Genomic DNA, 21,285 nt, shown 5'->3' on the forward strand with positions numbered 1-21,285 from the left:
GTAGTGTGAAACCAACTTTGCAATTTTGATAGTTTTTAGTTGACACCACTTTCGACAATACAGCGAGCGAGCAATTCCGTTTAATTCAATACAAACATTTCAGCATTTCTTTCCATTTGCTGAAATTCAGTTGATCCTTTTAAAATTAATGTTTCGGTGTTCAGAGAGTAAAATCATTAATCAAAATGATATCAGCACATAGTTTTTCACGCCTGTGCTGAACATGAGTTCAGTTTCTGTCTTTTGTGCAAGCATAGACAAACTAATTAGCCTAGACAAAGGTTTAACTACATGAATTCTAACATACCATACAGTAATATAGTCTGTTGAAGCTACTGCAAGAAATCACAATTTTTCGTCCATATTTAATTCTGCATCATTACCTCTGTCTTCTTTGTCTTTCATAGATAAGTCAGCCCCGGCTTCTGCTAATATTTCCACTGTTTTATCATGACCGTAATCAGCTGCTTTCATAACAGGGGTTCTTCCTATAAAATAATAGTAGCTTCTAATAAAGTAGGTAACTGTGAGGTGGATGAATGTAGATATCACTAAGCGCATTCTATTGGAACTCTATGATACTTCCTGGTTTATACGTAACAACGTTCCTCAAAAGTGGAAATGTGCAAGACTTTTGGTATGCCTAAATAGTAGTAGGCTACGTAGTACGAAACTGACAGATCTATTCATAAAATATATTCAATCAGTGACGTAGCTACAGGGGCCAGGGGATAATCGTTCTCTCATACTTTATCTCGATCTACCAACAAAAAGACTTTACCATTGCAATCTTAATACAATACAGCCTAAAGTTATGACCGTTATCAACACAAATTTTCTTTCTATAATTATTTATGTTTGCATTAAATTAGTCATTGGCTATAAATGCTTTCATCGATAAATTGATCACTAAAGTACGTCTACGATAAATGTTTCGCCAAGCATGATGAAGCCTAATAGCCGTAAAGCTACAATATAATTTCACAGCAAGGTAATCAGCCTACGCATTAAACGCTCATTTCAAAAATTTAAAAAATGTGATAGTTGTATATAGACAAGCTACCTTTAAAGTCTTGTACATTCGGAATAGCTCCAAGTTTGAGAAGAAATTGTGTCATTCTTTCGTTGTTCGATTGGGCGGCGAGATGCAAAGCACATTCCCCACCGCGTGGGTCTCTGTAGTTGATGAGCCTGCAAATTGGGGTCAAGGTTATGGAGGGGTTTCACGAAAACTATTAACCCACCTTGTTGTTTTTGTCGAACAGCAAACACATGCTGATTGGAGTCTTGATTTGATTCTATTTAGTTTAAAATGTGGCTACCTAAAGTTAAAAGTAACAGCTTTGGCAGTCAAGTCGCTGCCGTCCGACTAAGGACTTACGGTACTCTCAAATGAGCTGACTTAAAAGAAGGTTTACGTTTTATAATTAATTCGTGTTGACAAGAGGATGGGATGTTGTCAGTTGGTTATTCATCACAGAACGTTATCAGGAGGTTGATTGACGTATCAAAATTGTAAATGGATTTTAGACATCAAATTTTGTCTTATTTATTTGTTTTATTTGAATGGTATTACAAAAAAGGAAGCATCACCATATACGTATGACTGGGTAGCATAGTAGGCTATGACAAATGTAAGTAACAAAGCAGCAACCGTCTTCAAGGATAAAACAAAAGAATATGAAAACCTGCCTAACGTAAACATATAATTATCGCAAATACAATGCCCTGCTGGCAAACTCACATTGGGATTCCTTGGGTACATAACTTGGTGATTTGAACCGTATCTTCTCGTCGTACACATTGAAGCAGTTTGTATACCTGCAGCGTTTCCAAGCGGGAGTGGGCTGTGACGCCCATGTCCGGAGCCGGACCACTTGGTGGCTCTTCCTTCATTTTAACCAATTTACATCACTGATCTAAAACTGATCATTGCCCACATCAAACTGTAAATTGGATGAATGAACTGAACCTTCAAATTAAAAAACAACATAAAGTGGCAATAAGATTGACGAAAGTAGTTTGATATAGCCTACACAATTTACCAAAACTTGTTACTTTTTCATGCATATTTAAACGATTGATTGTGAAATCGTCATCTTTGGAGCAAATTTCTTTGAGAGATCAATCCTGGCAGTTTAGAAATACTTGAGCTACTAACGCAGCAGGCCGGTCACCGAGACATAGAAAGCAGTAGCCTACTGAAAATGCGTTGCTTAATCAGTGCCGCTCACTCAATGCACGCTCCAAGAGCTGAACCAGTGCCGCCTGATCATGCGGTTTCTTCATTCACAAAGTCGTAACCAACTGAGCTATCGGAGCGGACGTTATGAGAATATAATAAACATATAACCAAAGTTATCTAACATCAGATGCCATCCTGATAGCTCATTTGGGTAAACCTCTGGCTTTGCGAAGGACGAAAACAGTTTTTGTTGTAATATTGTCCACAGAATGTTGCTCTGGTATTTCTTATTCAATATAAATTAGTTTTCTTTTTAAAGCCTTGATGAAGGCTAAATGCATAGCCGAAAACGTTTATTTTGTTTTTTTAATGTTACATGTTTTAGTGTTGTTCAGTTATGTCTGTTTATGATATTACATAACCTGACAGAAGTGAGAAACAGCTTTCGCATAGACATGCAGAATTGTCCAGCAACGTTTAAGGATATTATGCAATGCACGTTTTTGTGAAGTTTTATTTTTAAAACATAGTTTTTTATTCAAAGCGTATAGACTTTAGCTCGATTTCTTACATTTATTTAACATCTATGCACTTAAAACACAAAACCCGGGGCTGAATTGCTATTGACATTATAATCCTGTTGCTAAGTGATATGTGGAAACGCCATCTTTTATTTTCTCAGAATACAGTCGTTGAACTAACGTTGATAAAACATGTCATCAGTTAGCCCACTCAAAACATCAAGATTGTTTGACAACGCTACACTTGTTTGACGCTATTTGTGCAACTTAAAACAACAGCTTTGTAACAGTTACGTTGAACCAACACAAAAGACAACTCCCCAAAGAGTAAAAAGAAATGTGTCAACCCAGCATACTTCATTCATGGAACAACTATCAAGCAACTGTTGCTGACAAAAGCAAAGAAGTGATTAGTGATGAACTATTGAGGCGATACGTCTGCGTGCCTTGGATACTGAAACCAAAAAATAGGATTACTCTCCAGTTAGGGGTGACTAGTAGCGTTGACAGGGGGGTTCAAGGGGTACTTTTGGGCCCGGGCACAAGATAATTTTAGAGATCCGGAACCTGTTCAGAGGGCTCGGAAACAGGAAGAAACCACAACATTTTTTTGATGCAGTGTGTTTACCTTATAAATGTTTTGATTTGGGGCCCAAAGACCTCATTGGTATCGGGGCCAAAATATCCTCTCAACTGCCCTGGGGTAACAGAAAGATAAACCCCTCGCTTTAAAGGATAAAATAATGACGGCATATCATTAAGAAAAACACATCAAGACGTGTTCCCCTTACGACCATCAGCACTCTTGATAACGCACCATGGCCGATCTTCATAGCAACTGTCCATACAAATCTTCAATATATCAGCTAAAGTTATGTAGGCTAATAAAGTTGTAGCCTATATATGTTTATTTGTTTTGTAACATTTTTTTTTTCCCTTTATATCTTAAATTTTTCTGAAGGTGTTGCGACCGTGCCAAATTTTTTTCAACTCAATAACTTACTTCGATCACAAGCACGTTTTAACGTTCTCGTTTTGTCGCTTCTACCTTTTTCTTGACCTTTGCTATGTTGATGTGTATTGTTTTGATATGATGGTCAGAAATAAAAAAACAACTGAACTGAACTGAAATTAAACGTCAATGCAAAAATGTCATAATACTGCATCATGAGCTCGTGAACAAATGGCTACTTATTGCCGTTGACTAGCTGAATATTAACCAGTTGTCACCACTCACCACTTAAGTCAACTCATTTTTTTACTTTTAAACCAAAGTCATGTTCAGACAAAAGGGAACGTGGCAAGCATCGTAGTCACGAACCATTTGCAACTCTCACAGACTTTTCACCTTGTCAGAATTATCAAGGAGGGTTATTCCACTCATATTTTTAGGCGAAAACAACATATTTAGTGCAGCAAAGTCTCACAGAGTGATGTGTTACTGCAAAACGTTTATCTTATTAAAACAAAACCGATTTGAGCAACGCGTAAAGGTTGCATGATTGATTGATCACTTTTTCAAGAGTAGGCTACTTTCTTGTCTTCCATCTCATTTAGACTTTTGCTTCTCAACGCCAAAGATCACGCTTTATATTGACGTTGTATATTTGGCAGCTATCTTGAACAAATATTATTTGAACTGATACAATAATATATTTGTGCGGTCATAATACTAAAGCAAACAAAATTGAATAAGATTGCTTTGTGTAGATACGGATCGCAACTTTACAATTGCCAACCGAGCGGTAGACAAGAGATCAAATGAAATAAAAACTTTTAAATTTGACAGTTTTTTGTTGTTGTATGGAGAAGTAAAGTGTTGGTCAAGTTCTATAATCACAAATCTCATTAGGTTTTTGCTTTTAAACTTAACAATCAACAGCATAGGCTAGTGGCTACCAGGCCTGTTGAGAGGATAATTTCGGCCAGGTACCCTCGGGGTCTAAATCAAGACACTTTATAGAAAATCGCACTATATCCAAAAATACGAAGCTGTTTCTTCATGTTTCCAGACTCTTAAAATCATCGTGGGCTCGGGGCCAAAACTACTCCTAGACCCTCCTGTCAACGTTACTGGCCACATATAAGTCTAAGCCCCAATATTCTTGTGTATGCTGTCATTTTTACGACAGATTTCCGTATATATCGTAATTATTACATTTAAGTTGCACATTTCCGTCAATGTAAGCGTATGAAGTAAACACAGCAGTTTAATCGTCATTTAAATGAAAAAGTTTACAGACAGTTAGGTAAATGAGTTGATCCAATAAACACCAATAAGCTATTCAACTGGGCATTAGTAGTTTTATCTCTTCCTGTTCGACAATTGAAACCTTAGCACAGCGCCATGATATTGTGCCCTAGCCATTGTTTCACACAATCAAGTACCTACTTTCAAAAACGTTGAGCACATACCACTCGGTTACCCTTGAACTGAAGTCTTCTGACCAACGAAAGTAGGCTATTATCCACGGAAAACTTACTAATTAGTCAGTAGGTCTGATTGATGTAAAACTACGTCATTTCGATGCAAATCGTTTTGAAAAAAGTTTCTTAGCAAAGAATTGTGTTTAGTTTCGTTTCAAAATCCAGGCAATGCTTGTGTTTGTTTTGCCGAAAAATTATCGTTTTATGTTGAACCTCGTATAACCCTGTAAAATCAAAGTTTGCTATACACTACACAGGGTGTTCATGAAGTCCTGTTACAATTTCAGTTCTCAACATTTTGAAATTGTAACAAAACTTTCTGAACATCCTGCATATTGTTTTGACAAAGCTGGTTTCATTCAGTTTCAGTTTAGCGTTGACAGGAGTGTCCAGGGGGTACTTTTGGACCAGGCCCGGGATGACTATAGGGGCCCAGGAAACTTAAATAAACCACCCTATATTCTTTGGATATAGTGTGTTTTTTCTTAAAAGTATTTTAATTTGTACCCCGAGGATCTTATTGATACCGGGCCCAAATAAAGCTCTGGCCCTGTACAGACTTATTGACAAGTAGCCTAACCATCTTTTACACAAAGTTAATGATTTAAATTATATCCATACTTCCACAACAGCATGACGCCCAACAACACATTTACAACAATACAGAACTGCAGATAGCTAAAAGTAACTCCCTCTACACTCTACAAGTCTACAATATCTGTTTCTAACAAAGTATCTGCCACTGGTATGATAGCAGCTGACAACAAAGGTTCTTTCTTAACTACACATCTTCAAGTTCATTACAAAAGCAAACGATATTCAATTTTCATCGTCATTTCTCATGCTGTTGTGACTAAATTGTTGAGTCTAGTTTGGACTTGTTGATTCATAAATCGTAGGCTATATACATGATCTGATCATGAAATATTCTGTTACGAAAAAAAAATATCCTGCAGCCTACCGCACTATTGTTAGGCCTACAACAGACGAAATAAAAGTTTCTCGCTCGACTTTATTGGCAACCTCATTCTGCAGAAAGAGAATCTGTTTGCTGGTGTCACAACCAAATCCACTTTAAGATTTTGTTTCCAATGTTAATTTTTCGAAAAATCTAAATATCTATCTTCCGAAGTCAATACTTAGCTATCCTGAACGGTAGGCTGCGGACAACAATGCGGTAGCCTAAAATGGCTGCACTGAATGGACCTTTAAACTCATTGTTTATTGTAGTTAATAATTAGCATTTTTATTGTTAAATTTCTAAGTGAATACGTTTATGCCACAGCAAGAAGAGTCCATTTAACGTAACACTTTACTTTGACCTAATGTTCTGGTTTGTCAAACAAAGCCCAGTCGGCGTACTTTGTTGCCAAGAACTACCGCCAGTCTGCTTTTTTTCTTTTTCACTCCTCTCTTATCTCCCACACAAAAGCGATGAAAGTAAATCGACAGCGCTACTAGCGGTTGAGTGTCGCTCCATATCAACTTTGTAAACTACAGCGGCCCACCCACAGTACTTCTAAAGTAATTCTGACAAATCAAATTCATGAAAAAAACTGTTGAAATATCTTTGCAATTAATGCAAATACATTTGATTTACAATTTTTTGTGACTATTAACTATATTTTTGTGACTATATTTTTGTGAATTTATTTCAAATCAAATAAACAAGACAAAGTAGGTTACTGTACAAAACACACAGCAAAGCAGATAGCCTACTTCTGAAAGTCAAGAATTAAAGCTGCCAGGCTGTTCGAAACAAAATTATCTTAATAATCTTTTGGTTGCATTACAAAAACAAAATTACGTTGCTATGTTACGACACAATATCAATGCTCTTGATTTATATGGCCTCATAAAATTATAGGCTATTCCTGCAAATACATCATCATCCATGTATTCCAGGCCCGTAGTTGCCGGGGGAGCTTGGGGGGGCAATGCCCCCCCCCCCAAGCTTAAAGCTTTTAGTTATTTCCTTGTAGAAACACAAGCATTTTAAAACGTTTGTCTGACAATCTGCTGCGTTTGGGACGCATAATGTCCTTTCCAAGCGAAAACATGCGTTCCACAGCCGCGCTGGATGGTATTGGTGTGTTGTATTTCAAAAACATGCCTTGAAAACGTTTACTCTGAAAGATGTCACTATTCTAAGCGTGCTGTGATGGTTTAGCATATATAGCCTAAATCTTTTAGTGAGGTCCACTGCACCAACATCGCTCTTTTCAGGGGCACAGAGCTCTTGAAATAAAGTATCTTCAACCTCCGTGATGACATTTATTAATTTTTCGCTTTCTCTCTCTGATCCCTCGTGCTCTTTGTTTTAAACTTCTAAAAATCCACATTTTCAACTGCTTAAAATTTTTATTTTTTGTCCTGAAAACACCAGAAATAGCATTTTAGAGCATATAAAAGTGCAAAATTTTCTGGGGGTGCATGCCCCCAGACCCCCCTAGGAGGCTCGCGCCCTCGGCGCTTGTCCGTTCATGCCACTTTACGACGTCATATTTAACATTACCATTTACAGCACCCCCATGGCCAAAAGTCACGAGCCGCCACTGGTGCCTAGCCTTTTACTTTGCAACAGCTTTTGAGCCCCCCCAAGCTAAAATGTATAACTAAAGGGCCTGATGTATTCGACTATTCGTGCTCAAATTAAGCCAATCTCTCCAAAAAAAGGGCTAATTAAACAGTGCATTGGGATAATAAAACGAAATATTCCACTACAGAAACAAATGAAGTAAGCTTGGCTGTGTAGGCGAAACTTAGAAACCAGCGACCATAGGCGTAGCCAGGGGGGGGGGCAAAAGGGGCCATGGCCCCCCACAAATTTTCCAAGTTTGGATTCCGAAGTTGAGCCCTTTGTTGAAAATGTGATAAAGTTATAGGAATTTATAACGTCTTCCAAGACATCTGGCTATTAACACCCCCAAGGACTTGTTTTAGACACACAGAGACACCAATCAATTTTGCAAATCGTAAATCGTGCAAAATTTACGCGATTTACGTTTCTTTGAACTAATTTGTGGAAGCAATTTCAGAATGGCTACTCTGTTGGGTTTTTGTGTAGTTATTAAGTTTTTGTGTAGCTGAGTTTTTGGTGTTCTCTAATTTTAGCCGCAGTTTTTGCCCGTTCGTGTGTAAGAGCTACCTTTAATAAGTCAATAGCTGTTTATCTGCTAATAAATTTCATACAAATATTACGTAGCCTACCCTAAAAGTGTTTCCAGAAAGCGCTATAACCGATTATTCGAGTATAATTTTTCAAAAATTTTCCGGGGAGGCATGCCCCCGGACTCCCCTAGAATACGCGTGCCTTCGGCACGCTCTAACCCCCTACCAGTTTCATTGCTTCCATTGCTCAACCCACCAGAATACGCCACTGCACATCAAGTGCCGATGATTTAAATCAAACACTTTGTTGTTCTCTTCAATTCAACAAATATTTTCCCCCCACCAAAATTTTTTTTTCTGGCTACGCCGCTGCCGGCGACTACTGTAGTTATTTGTTACGGTACCTACCGGTACCACAAAGGTGTTCAACGATGTAGTGTCAAAAAGCTGTAGACCAGTGGTTCTTAACCTTTAATTTGACGCGCCTCCCTTTAGCAATGATCAAATGTTTCACCCTTCCCCCCTTAGTTTTGAACAAGTGTAACACAAAAAGTAATATTGTTTTTGTGTATTCTATTGACCATTTTAAATGTTAGTGAGATACTTAAAGTTGCTCCTCTGCAACTACACATATGACCGCGAAGTTCAATTCTAGAAATTATGCAACGTAGATTAAGTCTTTAACTCTCAGTCTGTCCTTGGTCTTAACAGTCTGCAGTAGAAAATTGAGCTTCACAAAAAATGTCGATCTGAGTAGTTAGTAAGCTATTTGAATAGCCTGAGTTGAGAGTGAGATATGTAAGTTTGAGATAAATGTTCTATTTTAGTTCTTCGAAGGATTATTTGGCATTGGGGTGAAACCTTAAAACAAAAAACTCTTTTATGGTTTTTTAACAATATTTGATAATTTTTCAGGTTTTCCTTTATATCTGGAAACTATTTCATGATTTTTGCTTTCAAGACATTTAGATGAGTTGTTGCTTGACTTGTCCATTCAAACTTATCATCTGCGAGTGCAGCATCTAAGTTACTGAAGCTCACACGATTTCCTTGTTCAACTTGACTCTTCCAGAGGTCTTCTTGAATACCAAAGTTTTTATCAACATGTTTCTTTGGACAAGCATTCTTGTAGAAAACCGCAAGTTTTACCATCAGATTGCATGTTTTTATATTACGTACATTTACACAGTGTTGTACGTTGACGCCGTCAACTTTTTGTTGACGCTGAGGCTAGCGCCGTCAGTTTATTTTTTAGTTGACGGAAGTGATAGCGCCGTCAACTGTTTTGCCGATTTTAAGCGTCAAGCGCTATGCGTCATTTTTTGTTTTCATGGAAAATCTCGTTTCACAATGTATTCTGGCCAGCGCGACTCATCCGAATTACCCGCCTTCACGTTGGTTGAAATGGCTCCCTGGAATACAAGCGGAAGAAGTTCGCCAAATAGTGATCACCAGGGCCGGATTTAGATGATGGGGAGCCCTGGGGCACTTTTAGATCGGGGGGGGCCGTACAAAAAATTTTTTTGCGCCCACGGCGTCTACAGTAGCATTAATCCAGCACTGCACAGCATTTTGCAGAAACTTCAATGGCTGAAACAAAAATAATAATAACACAAAATCACATTTTTTCCACGTCGGGGGCCCTTCAAAAGGGGGGCCCAGCACCTGCACCTTATGCCCCTCCCCTAAATCCGGGCTTGGTGATCACTCATATCGTGAGCAGTATGCGAGAACGAGAGATCAGAGAGAGAAAGCGAAAAATCAATGAATGTCATCGCGGAGGTTGAAGAAACTTTATTTCAAGAGCCCCTGAAAAGAGTGATCTTGGTGCAGTGGACCTCGTTAAAATAAGATTTATATATGCTAAGCCATCAGACCACGCTTGGAACAGTGATAGGCTACCTTTCGTAGCAAAACGTTTTCAAGACTTGTTTTTGAAATACAACACACCAATACCATTCAGCGCTCCTGTGGAACGTATGTTTTCGCTTGGAAAGGACATTATGCGTCCCAAACGCAGCAGATTGTCAGACAAACGTTTTGAAATGCTTGTGTTTCTACAAAGAAATAACTAATAGCAATAAACTAAAGCAGCCAATTACAATACAGTCTCAAAACATAAAACCTGCTCTTTATTTATGCCTAACCTATAGCTATTGTTAGCCTACACTTGGTTGAAATACTTCCGTTTTGCGAGACCCTGGCTAAAATAGTGCTAGAAATTAGCGCTGACGTCGTCAATTTCTTTAAGAGCTGACGCAGTACTTTACGCCGTAAAGTTTTTTGGCAATTTGCGCTGACGCCGTCAATTTATTTCATTGACGCGTACAACACTGCATTTACACAGACAATTGAAAAGAGCTCAAGCTTTATCTACCCCTAGCTTTGGTAAAGCTGAGCACTTTGATAACTAAGTTTAAAACACCCTTTATTGGTGTACTGGAGGCAAAGATTTGGATTCTAAGGCTTTATGACAAATAATGTAATGAACAATAACTTTAAGGGGATTTTATTCTCTTTCACATAGGCCTACTGTGTAATGAAGCCAGATTGTAGAGCAAGTAGCCTACAACAAAAACTAACTCTGTATAGGCTATAACCCTCCCAGTGATTTGCAGTTTAAAAAAAATGTAAACTGCAAAAAATGGTTTCCGGAAATTAAAATGACTTATGACCAGTGATGGGCATTATCGGCGATAATTTATCGGCGATAATTATCGGCGATAAATTTTTATCGCTTATCGTTATCGCTCAATTATTTTTTCAGTTATCGTTTATCGTTATCGCCAAAGGCAATATTTGATTATCGCCGATAATTAATCGCCGATAAATTTTATTTCGGATCAACGCACAAGTGGAAAGACCATGAAAAGTAATATTTTTACTAGCCACCTAGTTAATGAAACTAAAATTAAAACCAGTTCTTCTTCAGTGCCTGAAGCGTATGTGCACAGGTCGTTGTCAAGGGAGGGGGCACGCCCCCTGCAGCGACGGCCCTGACAACACAATAATTTTTAGAGTTGCAAATTGCAATGCAATGAAATGCATGCAACAAGTCTGTTGTTGTTTTGCTGCAATCGGCAATCGCGAGTGAATTTTACAATTAAAATGTAAGCGCACAGACAGTACAGATTCCTTTGAAGCGAAGCGAAAGAAATTGGCAAGTGGTTTGTGAAAGTGTCGCAATACGAGGCCGCTTTTACATCGGAAACATGGTCTTTCGCGCCACCTCACGATCAACTATTTTATTCTTGTGTTTTCCTTTTTCGTTGGAAGTGTTAGTTTTTAGTAATTGTCGTAAAAAAATAAAACTCCTCTCGTCAAAACATGAAACTTACTGTTTTAATCGCATTAAATCTTTAGATGAGTAGTGTTGTATTTCCAGACGTTTAATATAAAATAAACAATAACAATTGTAGCGACAGCCAACCAAGTGAGAAAACCATTTACCTCTTTTACTTACTGATTCAGTGTATAAAATCAACGCAATATATAGTAAGAAAGAAACGCAAAACAATCAACTGAGGAACGTGGTACAGAACGCTCAATTGATTACACGCGCAGTGCGGTGGTAATCAATTCCAACGTCTGTACCAGAAAACGCTGAACTGTGATTATGTAGTGACGCTGGTCACGAGTTACATATATTCAACGTAAATAAAATGACGACTATAACAAGTAGATTAACTAAAATTGCAAGAACTTGCCTTGAAACGTGCGGTTACGTCACAAACTCAGTTTAAAAGACAAAATTCACACACAATAACAACACAAGATCGGTTATAGACTATAAGATTGATTTTTTTCTAGCTTGGCGATATAACTTTAATCCAAAAATAATAACCAAATTTTTAAGTACCATTTAACTTGTAAAGTTAACCCATTTGTGCCGAAAGTGAAAGTACTTAAAAAAATTTTCGGAAAATTTAAATATTGCATAATTATGACCTAAAGAACATATCACAATTATATTTTTCCTAATTGTGTTTGTACTTTTTGAGAAAAAAAACGTCCTATACATAAGATGCTAGGCAAATCCGTTATCAAATTTCACAAGTTTCTTGTGCGTAATGCTTAAGCGTTATTACATTTTACTTATCGCTCAAAGTGATGAATGGGAAATGTCTTGTTCATGTCTTGTCATGTCACTATTGTCATCGAGCATTTTATTGAAATGAAAGTTCAAAAAATATGAAGATGAAAATTAGCAAAGTAACACAATATCACTGAAACAAGTCATTGCGGAATATGATATTGCTTGAAGCATTTGACATGCAGACCGACATCACATTTTTTGCATCTTGTAGTAGTTTTTGCATGACAATAGGCGCATCGAGTTGCGTGGTAAAATTATGCTAAATACAGTATAACCTTTCTCATTTACCTAAGCGACCTAGCCTACCTCAATCAAATATTCTTATTCCCACTAATACAGTGCCTATATTGTAATTTTATTTCAACAACTCAGCGTTCTGCCATTTCATTGGATTTAATTATTTTGCCTACTGCACGTAAGCGGCAGTGTAACTCAATTGGTAAAAGCATCCAACTGGTATCTGAAGGTATAATTATAAGCACGGCGGTTACCACAGTGGTTTGATTCTGGATCAAGAGGTTGAAGATTCGATACCTAGGCTACTGCCGCTGTTGCGATTCTATTCATGCATAACTTACAAAAAGTTTTGTCCCTTTACAGTATATTATGTTCGATTTTTCGTCATGTTGATGAAAACAGTTCGTGCTGCATGGGATGGGGCAGCGCTAATCAAGAAAAAAAATTATCGTTATCGGACATTATCGGCGATAATTTATCGCTTATCGTTATCGCTTAACTTTTTTTTGATTTATCGTTTATCGTTATCGCTTTAGGCATTTTTCGTTTATCGATTATCGTTATCGCTTAACTGAAAAATGAGTTATCGCGCCCAACACTGCTTATGACTCCATACCACAAAACAATAAATATCGCTGTAGAGCTCGCACCCTCCTTGAGAAGTGGCTGAATGCCCCCTGGTGAATCACAGTTGTATACTAAGGTGCAATAAGTAAAAATACTTAAATACAGTATCACTTCCTTTCTTCCACTTACCAACATTGGTAGGCCACTTTTTCTTTCCGTAGCGATTAAGAATTTAAATTCTAAAAAAAAATTGTCCCATGCTCAAAGGGCCATGAGCTAGGAATGAAAAAGAAAATTATGAATTAGGGTACGCACTTGTGTGTAGTTACAATGACGTCATAATAGTTTGATATTTACGTTATGTGCTGCTTGCCAATTTTTCAATTTTATTGCATTCTGTTTCGCAACGTTTGCCCAAATAGTAAATGCACTGCAAAAAATATCATGTGCATTGACTAGGGAAGTGTGTTTTTCGAAAGCTGGTGCAAAGCGCTACTGCCACAGCAAACTTGCAGCATCAGGCTAAAACAGGTCGTTTGTATATGTCAAAATTTGTGAAGTAAAACAATGATCATGCTGCTAAAAGCGAAACTCAGTCTATGGCATTATTATTAAGATTCAAAACAAATAACTGCATAACGAGGTTTATTAGATGTGAATGTTTTCGGCACGTAAGACAAGCTACTTCAAGAGTACTGTTGGAGATTGTTGCAATAACCTTCAGGTACAAACTGCTGTGTTTGCTGGAGCAAGCAGACTGCAATATCAAATAATTATGTCATGTGCACCCATCGAAAGTGGAAAGTAGACACTATAGGTGTTGTCCGTATGCATAACATGGCTTAAGTCTAAATTGTTTTTATTGGCCTTTCATTCTATCAATAACATGCGCTTCTGAATGTGTGGGTAAACTTTTGTATTGGCTGGCGCATAGCAATCGTCATGTATTTATAAATCACGAAAAACTACCTGCAAAAACTTTATCCTGCAAGACAGCGTGACATACAATAGATACTGCAGAATTTTTTTTATGGGAGCAAAGCAACTGTTGGGTGTGGGTAAATATTTTAATGTTTGCAATAAACTATTTGTTTAAAAATATAGCTACTGAATGACATTTATGAACATTTATGAAAGGTCATTGAACATGTAATTGAAATATCATTAAAACGTTGTAATAACTTAGTAGGCTATTAAAAATAAAACAATAAAAACTATTAATACTACAAAAAGTGTTCAATGCCAAGCAAAAAGGCAAAGCAGAGCGAATTAAATCAAATATAGTTATTGCTATCTGAAGCCTTTACAAATTGTTTCACCTAACGGTCAACGGATCATCAGAAGGTCTTTTAGTATTAAAAATATGTTTTTTTTAGGGTCAAGGTAGACTTTTGAGGCGGCGATTGGGCAAAACAAGGGTGGGCAAAAGGTGGGCAAACTGCGGCTCGACAACATAAATTTTGTGGCTCTTGTATTGAATCGTAATATTATCAAAAAAATTAGGCTTATACTTTATAAATATGTTATCTCGGTCTCGCGCTGTCAACCAAGCAGTAGCGTAGGCTAACTAAGGTATGGCAGGCATGGCTCGAGCCACGAGCCAAAGTATACGTTAACGCTTTACGCTAAAAAAACGCAAAAACTTTACGGCGTAGCTTCAAGCGACAACTATCCAAAAAAATGTGGCCGTAAGCGTTAGCGTAAACAAAAAGTCTACGCCGCAAGCCTACGGTGTAAAATTTGCGGCGTATACATACATCTCTGCCGTTTTGCATTCAACTCAGCGTCTTATTTTTCAAGACAAACGCTACGTCATTCTTTTTCCTAGTTTTTATTTTTTGAACCATAGCGAAATAAAACAGAGTAACCTGAGCGGGTTTAAAGGACGGGGAAACCCAAATTAACTTTTTGCGAGTTTTTGTTTCAGCGTGATGTCATTGTGTACAACATGCGTTTTAGAAAAAAAAAAATCCAAATTTTGTTGCCCTCGTCTCGCTGAGGCCGCTTTTGTTTGATCCCCGTTTGCGAAAACTCGCGCGCATCCAGCCGTGACGCTGTACGCTGTGACGTCACAAGGTACATACAGTATTGTTCGAATTAAAAAAATTGTTTCAAAAATTTTCTTTTAATTGTTCCAAACCGTGTTCGTGCAATATTGAAAGAAGGTGGAGGCCACATATGGCATTAAACTATATACATCTGTTAAATTATCGCAATAAACAAAATATACACAAATTCAGCCTGTTTTCTTGACAGTTTCAATTAATTCGAACAATACTGTATGTACCTTGTGACGTCACAGCTGGATGCGCGAGCTGCCTCGCCAACGGGGATCAAACAAAAGCGGCCTTAGCGAGACAAGGGCAACAAAATTTGGATTTTTTTTTTCTAAAACGCATGTTGTACACAATGACATCACGCAGAAACAAAAAAATCGCAAAAGTTAATTTGGGTTTCCCCGCCCTTTAACATGCTTTTTTACACACAAAATATAACATAATTAAAATAAACTGAAACGTTTTCGACACGTACGTGTGTCCTCATCAGGAATTATATCTGCAATATACATAAAATGAAAAATAGTAAGATAAATTTGACTTTGGACTATAACTGTAACGACTAGCGACACTCTGGACTGAAAAGCATAAACTGAATAACAAGAATGATTACGAGTAAATTATGCGGTGGGAAACAGATCACATTAGGTGTAAACTACAGGATTTTGTGTTTCAAGAGTGATGCAATTACATGTTTTAGAGACGTCCTTTCTTATTGCCAAATTATCCTCTGATAACGGCCCTTTAAATTTTTTTAGTTATTTTATTTATACACTATAGCCCTTTGCATTTTTATGTAGTCAAATATGGAATCCCAACAGATTGTGGAGTCAATCTGATGTTTTTGTTCTGAATTCATAAAGTATGGTTTGAAAAACATTTTAAGCACATTTATTAAAAAGTAGAGGCCCACTAGTAAAATTCAGACGGAGGGGCGATATGGTGCTCACACGTCAAAGTAGAGTAGGCCTTCTTTTTCGTAATGTATGTTCAGAGTGGGATAAGTTTTGTTTTAAGTGTTGTAGTAAATTCCATTCAATATTTAAACTTTCACAAAGAGGTTGGATTTATGCTTTAATCTTAGAACATTGCCTGTTAATCGAACTATTACGGCTGGTGTTTTTTTAATTCGGTTTAGTTTCAACTCGAAAAAACTTTCTAATGCGAGAGTTGAGAACGTCTGCGCGACGTTCGAAAGGACGTGGGTTCGACACAGCTTCAGAGCACGCGGCTGTGTCTCGTTAAAAGACACTTTATGGCAAGCCAAACTAAGGGGAGCAGCTGACTCGAAGACTATATGTCACTTCGCTGCTTCCTGTCGTCTGTTGTATCGCATCTGTAATCGCAGTGTACTGAATATTATAGCAATTGGCACAAATAAAAACGTTATTATTGATTGATTGAATCTTTATCCTCGGACTGGAAAAGCTTCTTGCAGAGCTTAATCGTCGCAGTTTCGCATACTTGTAGAGGCTTTGACTCACTGACGCAGTCCCGGTCACCGAGATTGGCAGAGTGAAGTTTCCGATTGTTGAAGTCTTGTTGCCGGGGAATTATTTCATCCATTAGGTGCCGCTGAACGGAGAGCAGTCCTTCACGTGCGCTGCCCAAGCGCACACCCCGAGAGTCCAACCAGCGCCGCTTGATCTCGAAACTTCTTCGTTCCAGTAGTCACGCGTTAACCAAACGAGCTATCAGGCTATCATTACATTAGGATAATTAATTTGTAAATTTTCATGCGATTCAGTTAGAAAAGTTTATAACAAAACCTACATCAGATCACATCCTTCTAACGACTTTGAAAAGTTTTCAAATAAAATGTTATCGTCACCATTAGAATTACTTGGATAAAAATATCGACCATAAATAATAAATGAATTACGTATCATCAATAGTTGCCTTGTGAATTCATAATAATTGAGAATATAAATATTTTATTGAGTCCGGTTTGGCTGAGCAAAAGAAGCGCACTTCTTATCCAAGTTGGTGCTTTCAAGCAAATTATAGTAAGCGTTAAAAAGTTGACGAAAAGTGAAAGAAGGACAGAGAATATAGAAAACTTTGCGAAGGTAGTTTTAAACAAGTAATTATAAGTTTTAAAATTCGTAAAATAAAACAAAAGTAGACCTAGACAGTATCACATCAAATCAGAAAAATCAGTTTCTTTACAGAGCTTTCGCCACATAAGTATATGGCTTCTTCAGTATTGAAATTTTAAAACTACGATACAAACTTCTTCACAATTTTTTTTAATGTTTGCATTCGAGATGATTAATTAAGCAGCGGATTTTGAATTAACCCCAGACTAAGGAACTCGAAAAAAGATTGAGTCCAAAATCAAGAACGAGATTTCTGTTACTGGTCTGAAATGAAGAATGTGAAATTATGGAGGGTTTAGGCCTGGGGTTCTGAAGTATCTCAAAGTTACTGTAGGTTGCCAGCTTTTTTTCTATGAATCGTCTACAAATCCCAAGAAATGGGTCGTATGGGACCCAAGGAGTATTTCAGTGTCAAAAGCCATAACCAAATATTTAACTTTTCTGTCATTTTTTTGTTTTGATTTTGGATCCTGAAACAGAAAAGTAAATAGAATCACGTGACAACTTTCACTCTTGCAGAAGAAGCCAATTTTCACTGTTGAAACCAGGGAGTCGAACCGTTTGATTTTTCCGGTTCGGGTCCGGTTCTGGTTCAAAGATTGTTTTAAAATTAGGTTCAGTTCCGGTTCAGGTTCGGAGAAACTTAAAACCGGTTTTATAAGTTCCGATTCAGGTCCGATAAAATTAGGCCTAGGCCTACTATTGCCCAACTACTAACTAGCCCAATTGGGCGTGAAAACCGCAAGGTTGGCAACACTGATCTCAACACTGCTTTGCTCAATTAACTTGCCTTTGTTGTTTGTTGCACAAGTTACAATCAAACTATATTGTCTATGATGTCACAGAACAGAAGTTGTTTACCTCAAAAAATTCCTCTCCAAAGCATCGATGATAGTGGATTGTGTGTTACGGAATAGGCTATAATCAAGACGGACTATATAGAGGCCATGACAACGTACAATGGGATTGTTAAAACTGGGGGCAGATAGTGACGTCATAGTGCCATTGTCTTCAATGAAATTTCTCTACAGATGCTTCCATTTTGCAGTGCGTTTAGTTCAGGGTAGTCAGGAATTATCTTACTTTAATGAATACCGGTACAGTAGCTTACTTAAGTTAGAACTCTGAACTTGGTAGGAATGTGATTTATCGGTGTCCTATATCAGCATAAGGGAGATAGATCGATATTGGAAACAGAAATAGCCTACTTTGATTTGTTTTGGTATTTCAAAGTATGTTTTTTCAATCGTTTTGAAATCTAAGTAATTTCATTTGGTTGTGCGTTTGAAACGATAGTGAAAAACTGGAGAATCTCAGAACGTAGGCCTAATAAGCTGCAGGACTAAATTTGACCCAACACGTCTGACGCCTACATGAATGAGAGAGTGTCCTACAAGTCAGCAGTTCTTGAGTCTGAGATCACCAGCTGAGTGTATGAAACTGCCATAGAAAACTACTAGACTAGGCTACTAGTTTGAGAATCTCAAATAGGCCTGTCAGTTTCTGTTAGATAGAAAACGAATAATTTACTTTTGCCTTTTCCGGAGTGTTTTTTTTTCATCATTTTATTTTGATTTGAAGCAAATTATACTTTTCTTTGCTTCCCCTTAATCCATATTTCGGAAATTTTTGCAATAAACAGATTAAAATCATCAGTCAAAAAGTTTTCCAATCCCCAGTGCTATTGCATGATAAGCTGCTTTTCCGGTTGTAATACAATGATTGTTTTTACGTTCATGGATGATTTGATGCGAAACAGCATAGCTTAATTGAATTGCTGGTCGTCATTTGAACTATTAGGGCGGAGGGTCTACCCTTGAGCAACCCGGTTACCTTACTAGTAATGAGTCAGGATGCACCGTAAGTAGCCTACCCGTATTTCGAAATATGTTTGTTTCGAACAGCCTTGATGGATAGGCTATTTAACGTCCTAATACGTCTATATTTGATTCAATCTTATATTTGATTTATTTTACGTTGTTGTGAAGCATTGTTTGTGATATATTAGTACTCTTGTAAATATGGTTAAGAAGTGCTGTGTCTTTAATTGCAATGGAAATTATAGTAAAGAAAATAAAGTTGCAGTGTTTAGACTGCCTAAAGTAAATGCCAACCGGAACGTGGTAGATGGCTTGCCTCTATCCCAAGGGATAATATTTCCGATTCAAAGTACACCGTCGTTTGTGAACGCCATTGGCCAGAAAACTATCCTACCACTATCAAGTATGGAAAAGTAAGACCTTTGTATCCACCATCTGTGTTTACCTGTGTCCCTTTGAATTTAGTTCCTTCACCACCATTTCTTCCAGAAGTACTCAAAGGGCGTTAAGTGGAACTCGCAATCAGCCTGTTGATGAATTACCAAGTTTGACAAAAGTGACGTTATTGTGAGCTTTGAAAATCTCCTGGCTAATGCTTTTAGAGTCCAATTTCCTTTTTTAGCAGGTGATGATGTTGTTGTAGCCTATTTCAAGCTCATCAGACGCTTGTTTTTCAATGCAAGGAATTTATGCAAGATTTCGGCATACCCAAGTTTGTGTTAAGAATTGATGACAATCTGAGCTTTGAAGCATTTCATTCTAGAATAAAATGCTCTATAACGTCTCTATCAGCAAGTAAATGTTCCAGATGGTCAAAAATTCAAGAAGCTGTGAGATTCTTGCATTATATGGAATTATCTCATCAACAAAGTATTCTTTAAAAACAGAGAGAGACTGTTCACCAGGCATTTGGTAATAAAATTAGTTTGCGTTCTTCTGGTGACTATATGCTAGGTTACCTCGTGATGTTAAAGATGATAACTGGCTTTTGTATTTCCGACGTTTCGTCAGTCAGCACGACTGACTTTATCAAGGTGGCTAAAACAGGTTAACACAACCTGTTCAGCAACTATGGCACAACACAAAAACATACTGATAAAATGAGTAAAGTAAAGCAGCAAGAATCAGAATTAAAAACACGCAACGATACCTAGAGGTTAAACTAAATGCAGTGAATGCCTAAAACCAGTAGGCTACTTTCCAACAGCGTAAATTTATCTATCTATTGGGCCACTGTCAAGAAACGTTGAAAAGACATCAGACAAGACAGAAAACAATGGGATTAGCAATAACAATGGTAGAGAAAACGCACTGAGAAAGTATTCTTTTGCAACAGATAAAATCTATAAATTTTATGCCAGCTATAGAAAAGAAATAGCCTACACCGTGGAAACAATCGTTAGGTCCTTCGAATATTTTTCTTTGTCCAGACCAGAAGCTCATACAACCAACTGAGACGGGATTTCAAGTTGCCCAGTAGCCTACTAGAACACTTACAAGACTTACAATTCTCAAGCTTAGGAATTAATTATCATAGACTAGTTAACGTTAATTAGTTTATGAGCTTTTTTGGATATTCATGAATTTTTTTCTTGAGTGTTCTCATTAACACTAAGTTACTATAAGTCGGATTAGCATATTAGTCAAATTATATACTAAAGATGATGCGTATCAGCCTTGTCTCGATATTGACTTGTTTACAAGGCTTAGTGAATGATGCCTTACTTTTTACACATTAACAATTAATCTTTTAACTAAGCGAGTCTAGGCTACGAGTAGCTGGTGCATTGTTGTTTTTTTTAGATGCTTTTTGCTAGTGATGTTACCACTTTTTTAAATATCTCAGTGTTATCATGGCTGATCCATCGCAATTTAGCTTTCGTTTCAGTGTTATAAATACTAACGTTCAATTGAAGACAATGGCACTATGACGTCACTATCTGCCCCCAGTTTTAACAATCCCATTGTACGTTGTCGTGGCCTCTATATAGTCCGTCTTGGCTATAATTCATCCGTACAATGTGGCCTCCAAGATAACAACATGCTACGTACAACTTCACTTACCACAATGCGAACAATGACGTAATGCTGGAGTGAACCGCTTTTTTCAACCGGTTCGGGTTCGGTTAGGGTTTAAGCTAACTCAAATTTTAGGTTCAGTTCCG

General features: G+C 37.5%; 1 protein-coding gene across 2 annotated transcripts in view; it reads right to left on the reverse strand.

The window, feature by feature from the left end:
• Window positions 1-21,285, reverse strand: part of LOC145780718 (ankyrin repeat and EF-hand domain-containing protein 1-like) — a 46,854-nt gene that overhangs the window by 19,034 nt on the left and 6,535 nt on the right. The window contains exons 1-4 of one of the 2 annotated variants that reach the window (XM_082592338.1): window positions 13,334-13,467; window positions 1,745-1,972; window positions 1,064-1,191; window positions 384-488 (exon numbers count right to left, since the gene is read on the reverse strand). In XM_082592338.1, coding sequence (XP_082448464.1) covers window positions 384-488; window positions 1,064-1,191; window positions 1,745-1,896 — 385 coding nt within the window. In that variant the 5' untranslated portion in view covers window positions 1,897-1,972; window positions 13,334-13,467. Of the gene's footprint in view, window positions 1-383; window positions 489-1,063; window positions 1,192-1,744; window positions 1,973-13,333; window positions 13,468-21,285 lie in introns of those variants that run through there. The other variant, XM_082592339.1, reaches the window with a different exon arrangement.

The sequence above is a fragment of the Aplidium turbinatum genome, chromosome 12 (assembly GCF_918807975.1).
Source record: "Aplidium turbinatum chromosome 12, kaAplTurb1.1, whole genome shotgun sequence".
Classification (NCBI taxonomy): Eukaryota; Metazoa; Chordata; class Ascidiacea; order Aplousobranchia; family Polyclinidae; genus Aplidium; species Aplidium turbinatum.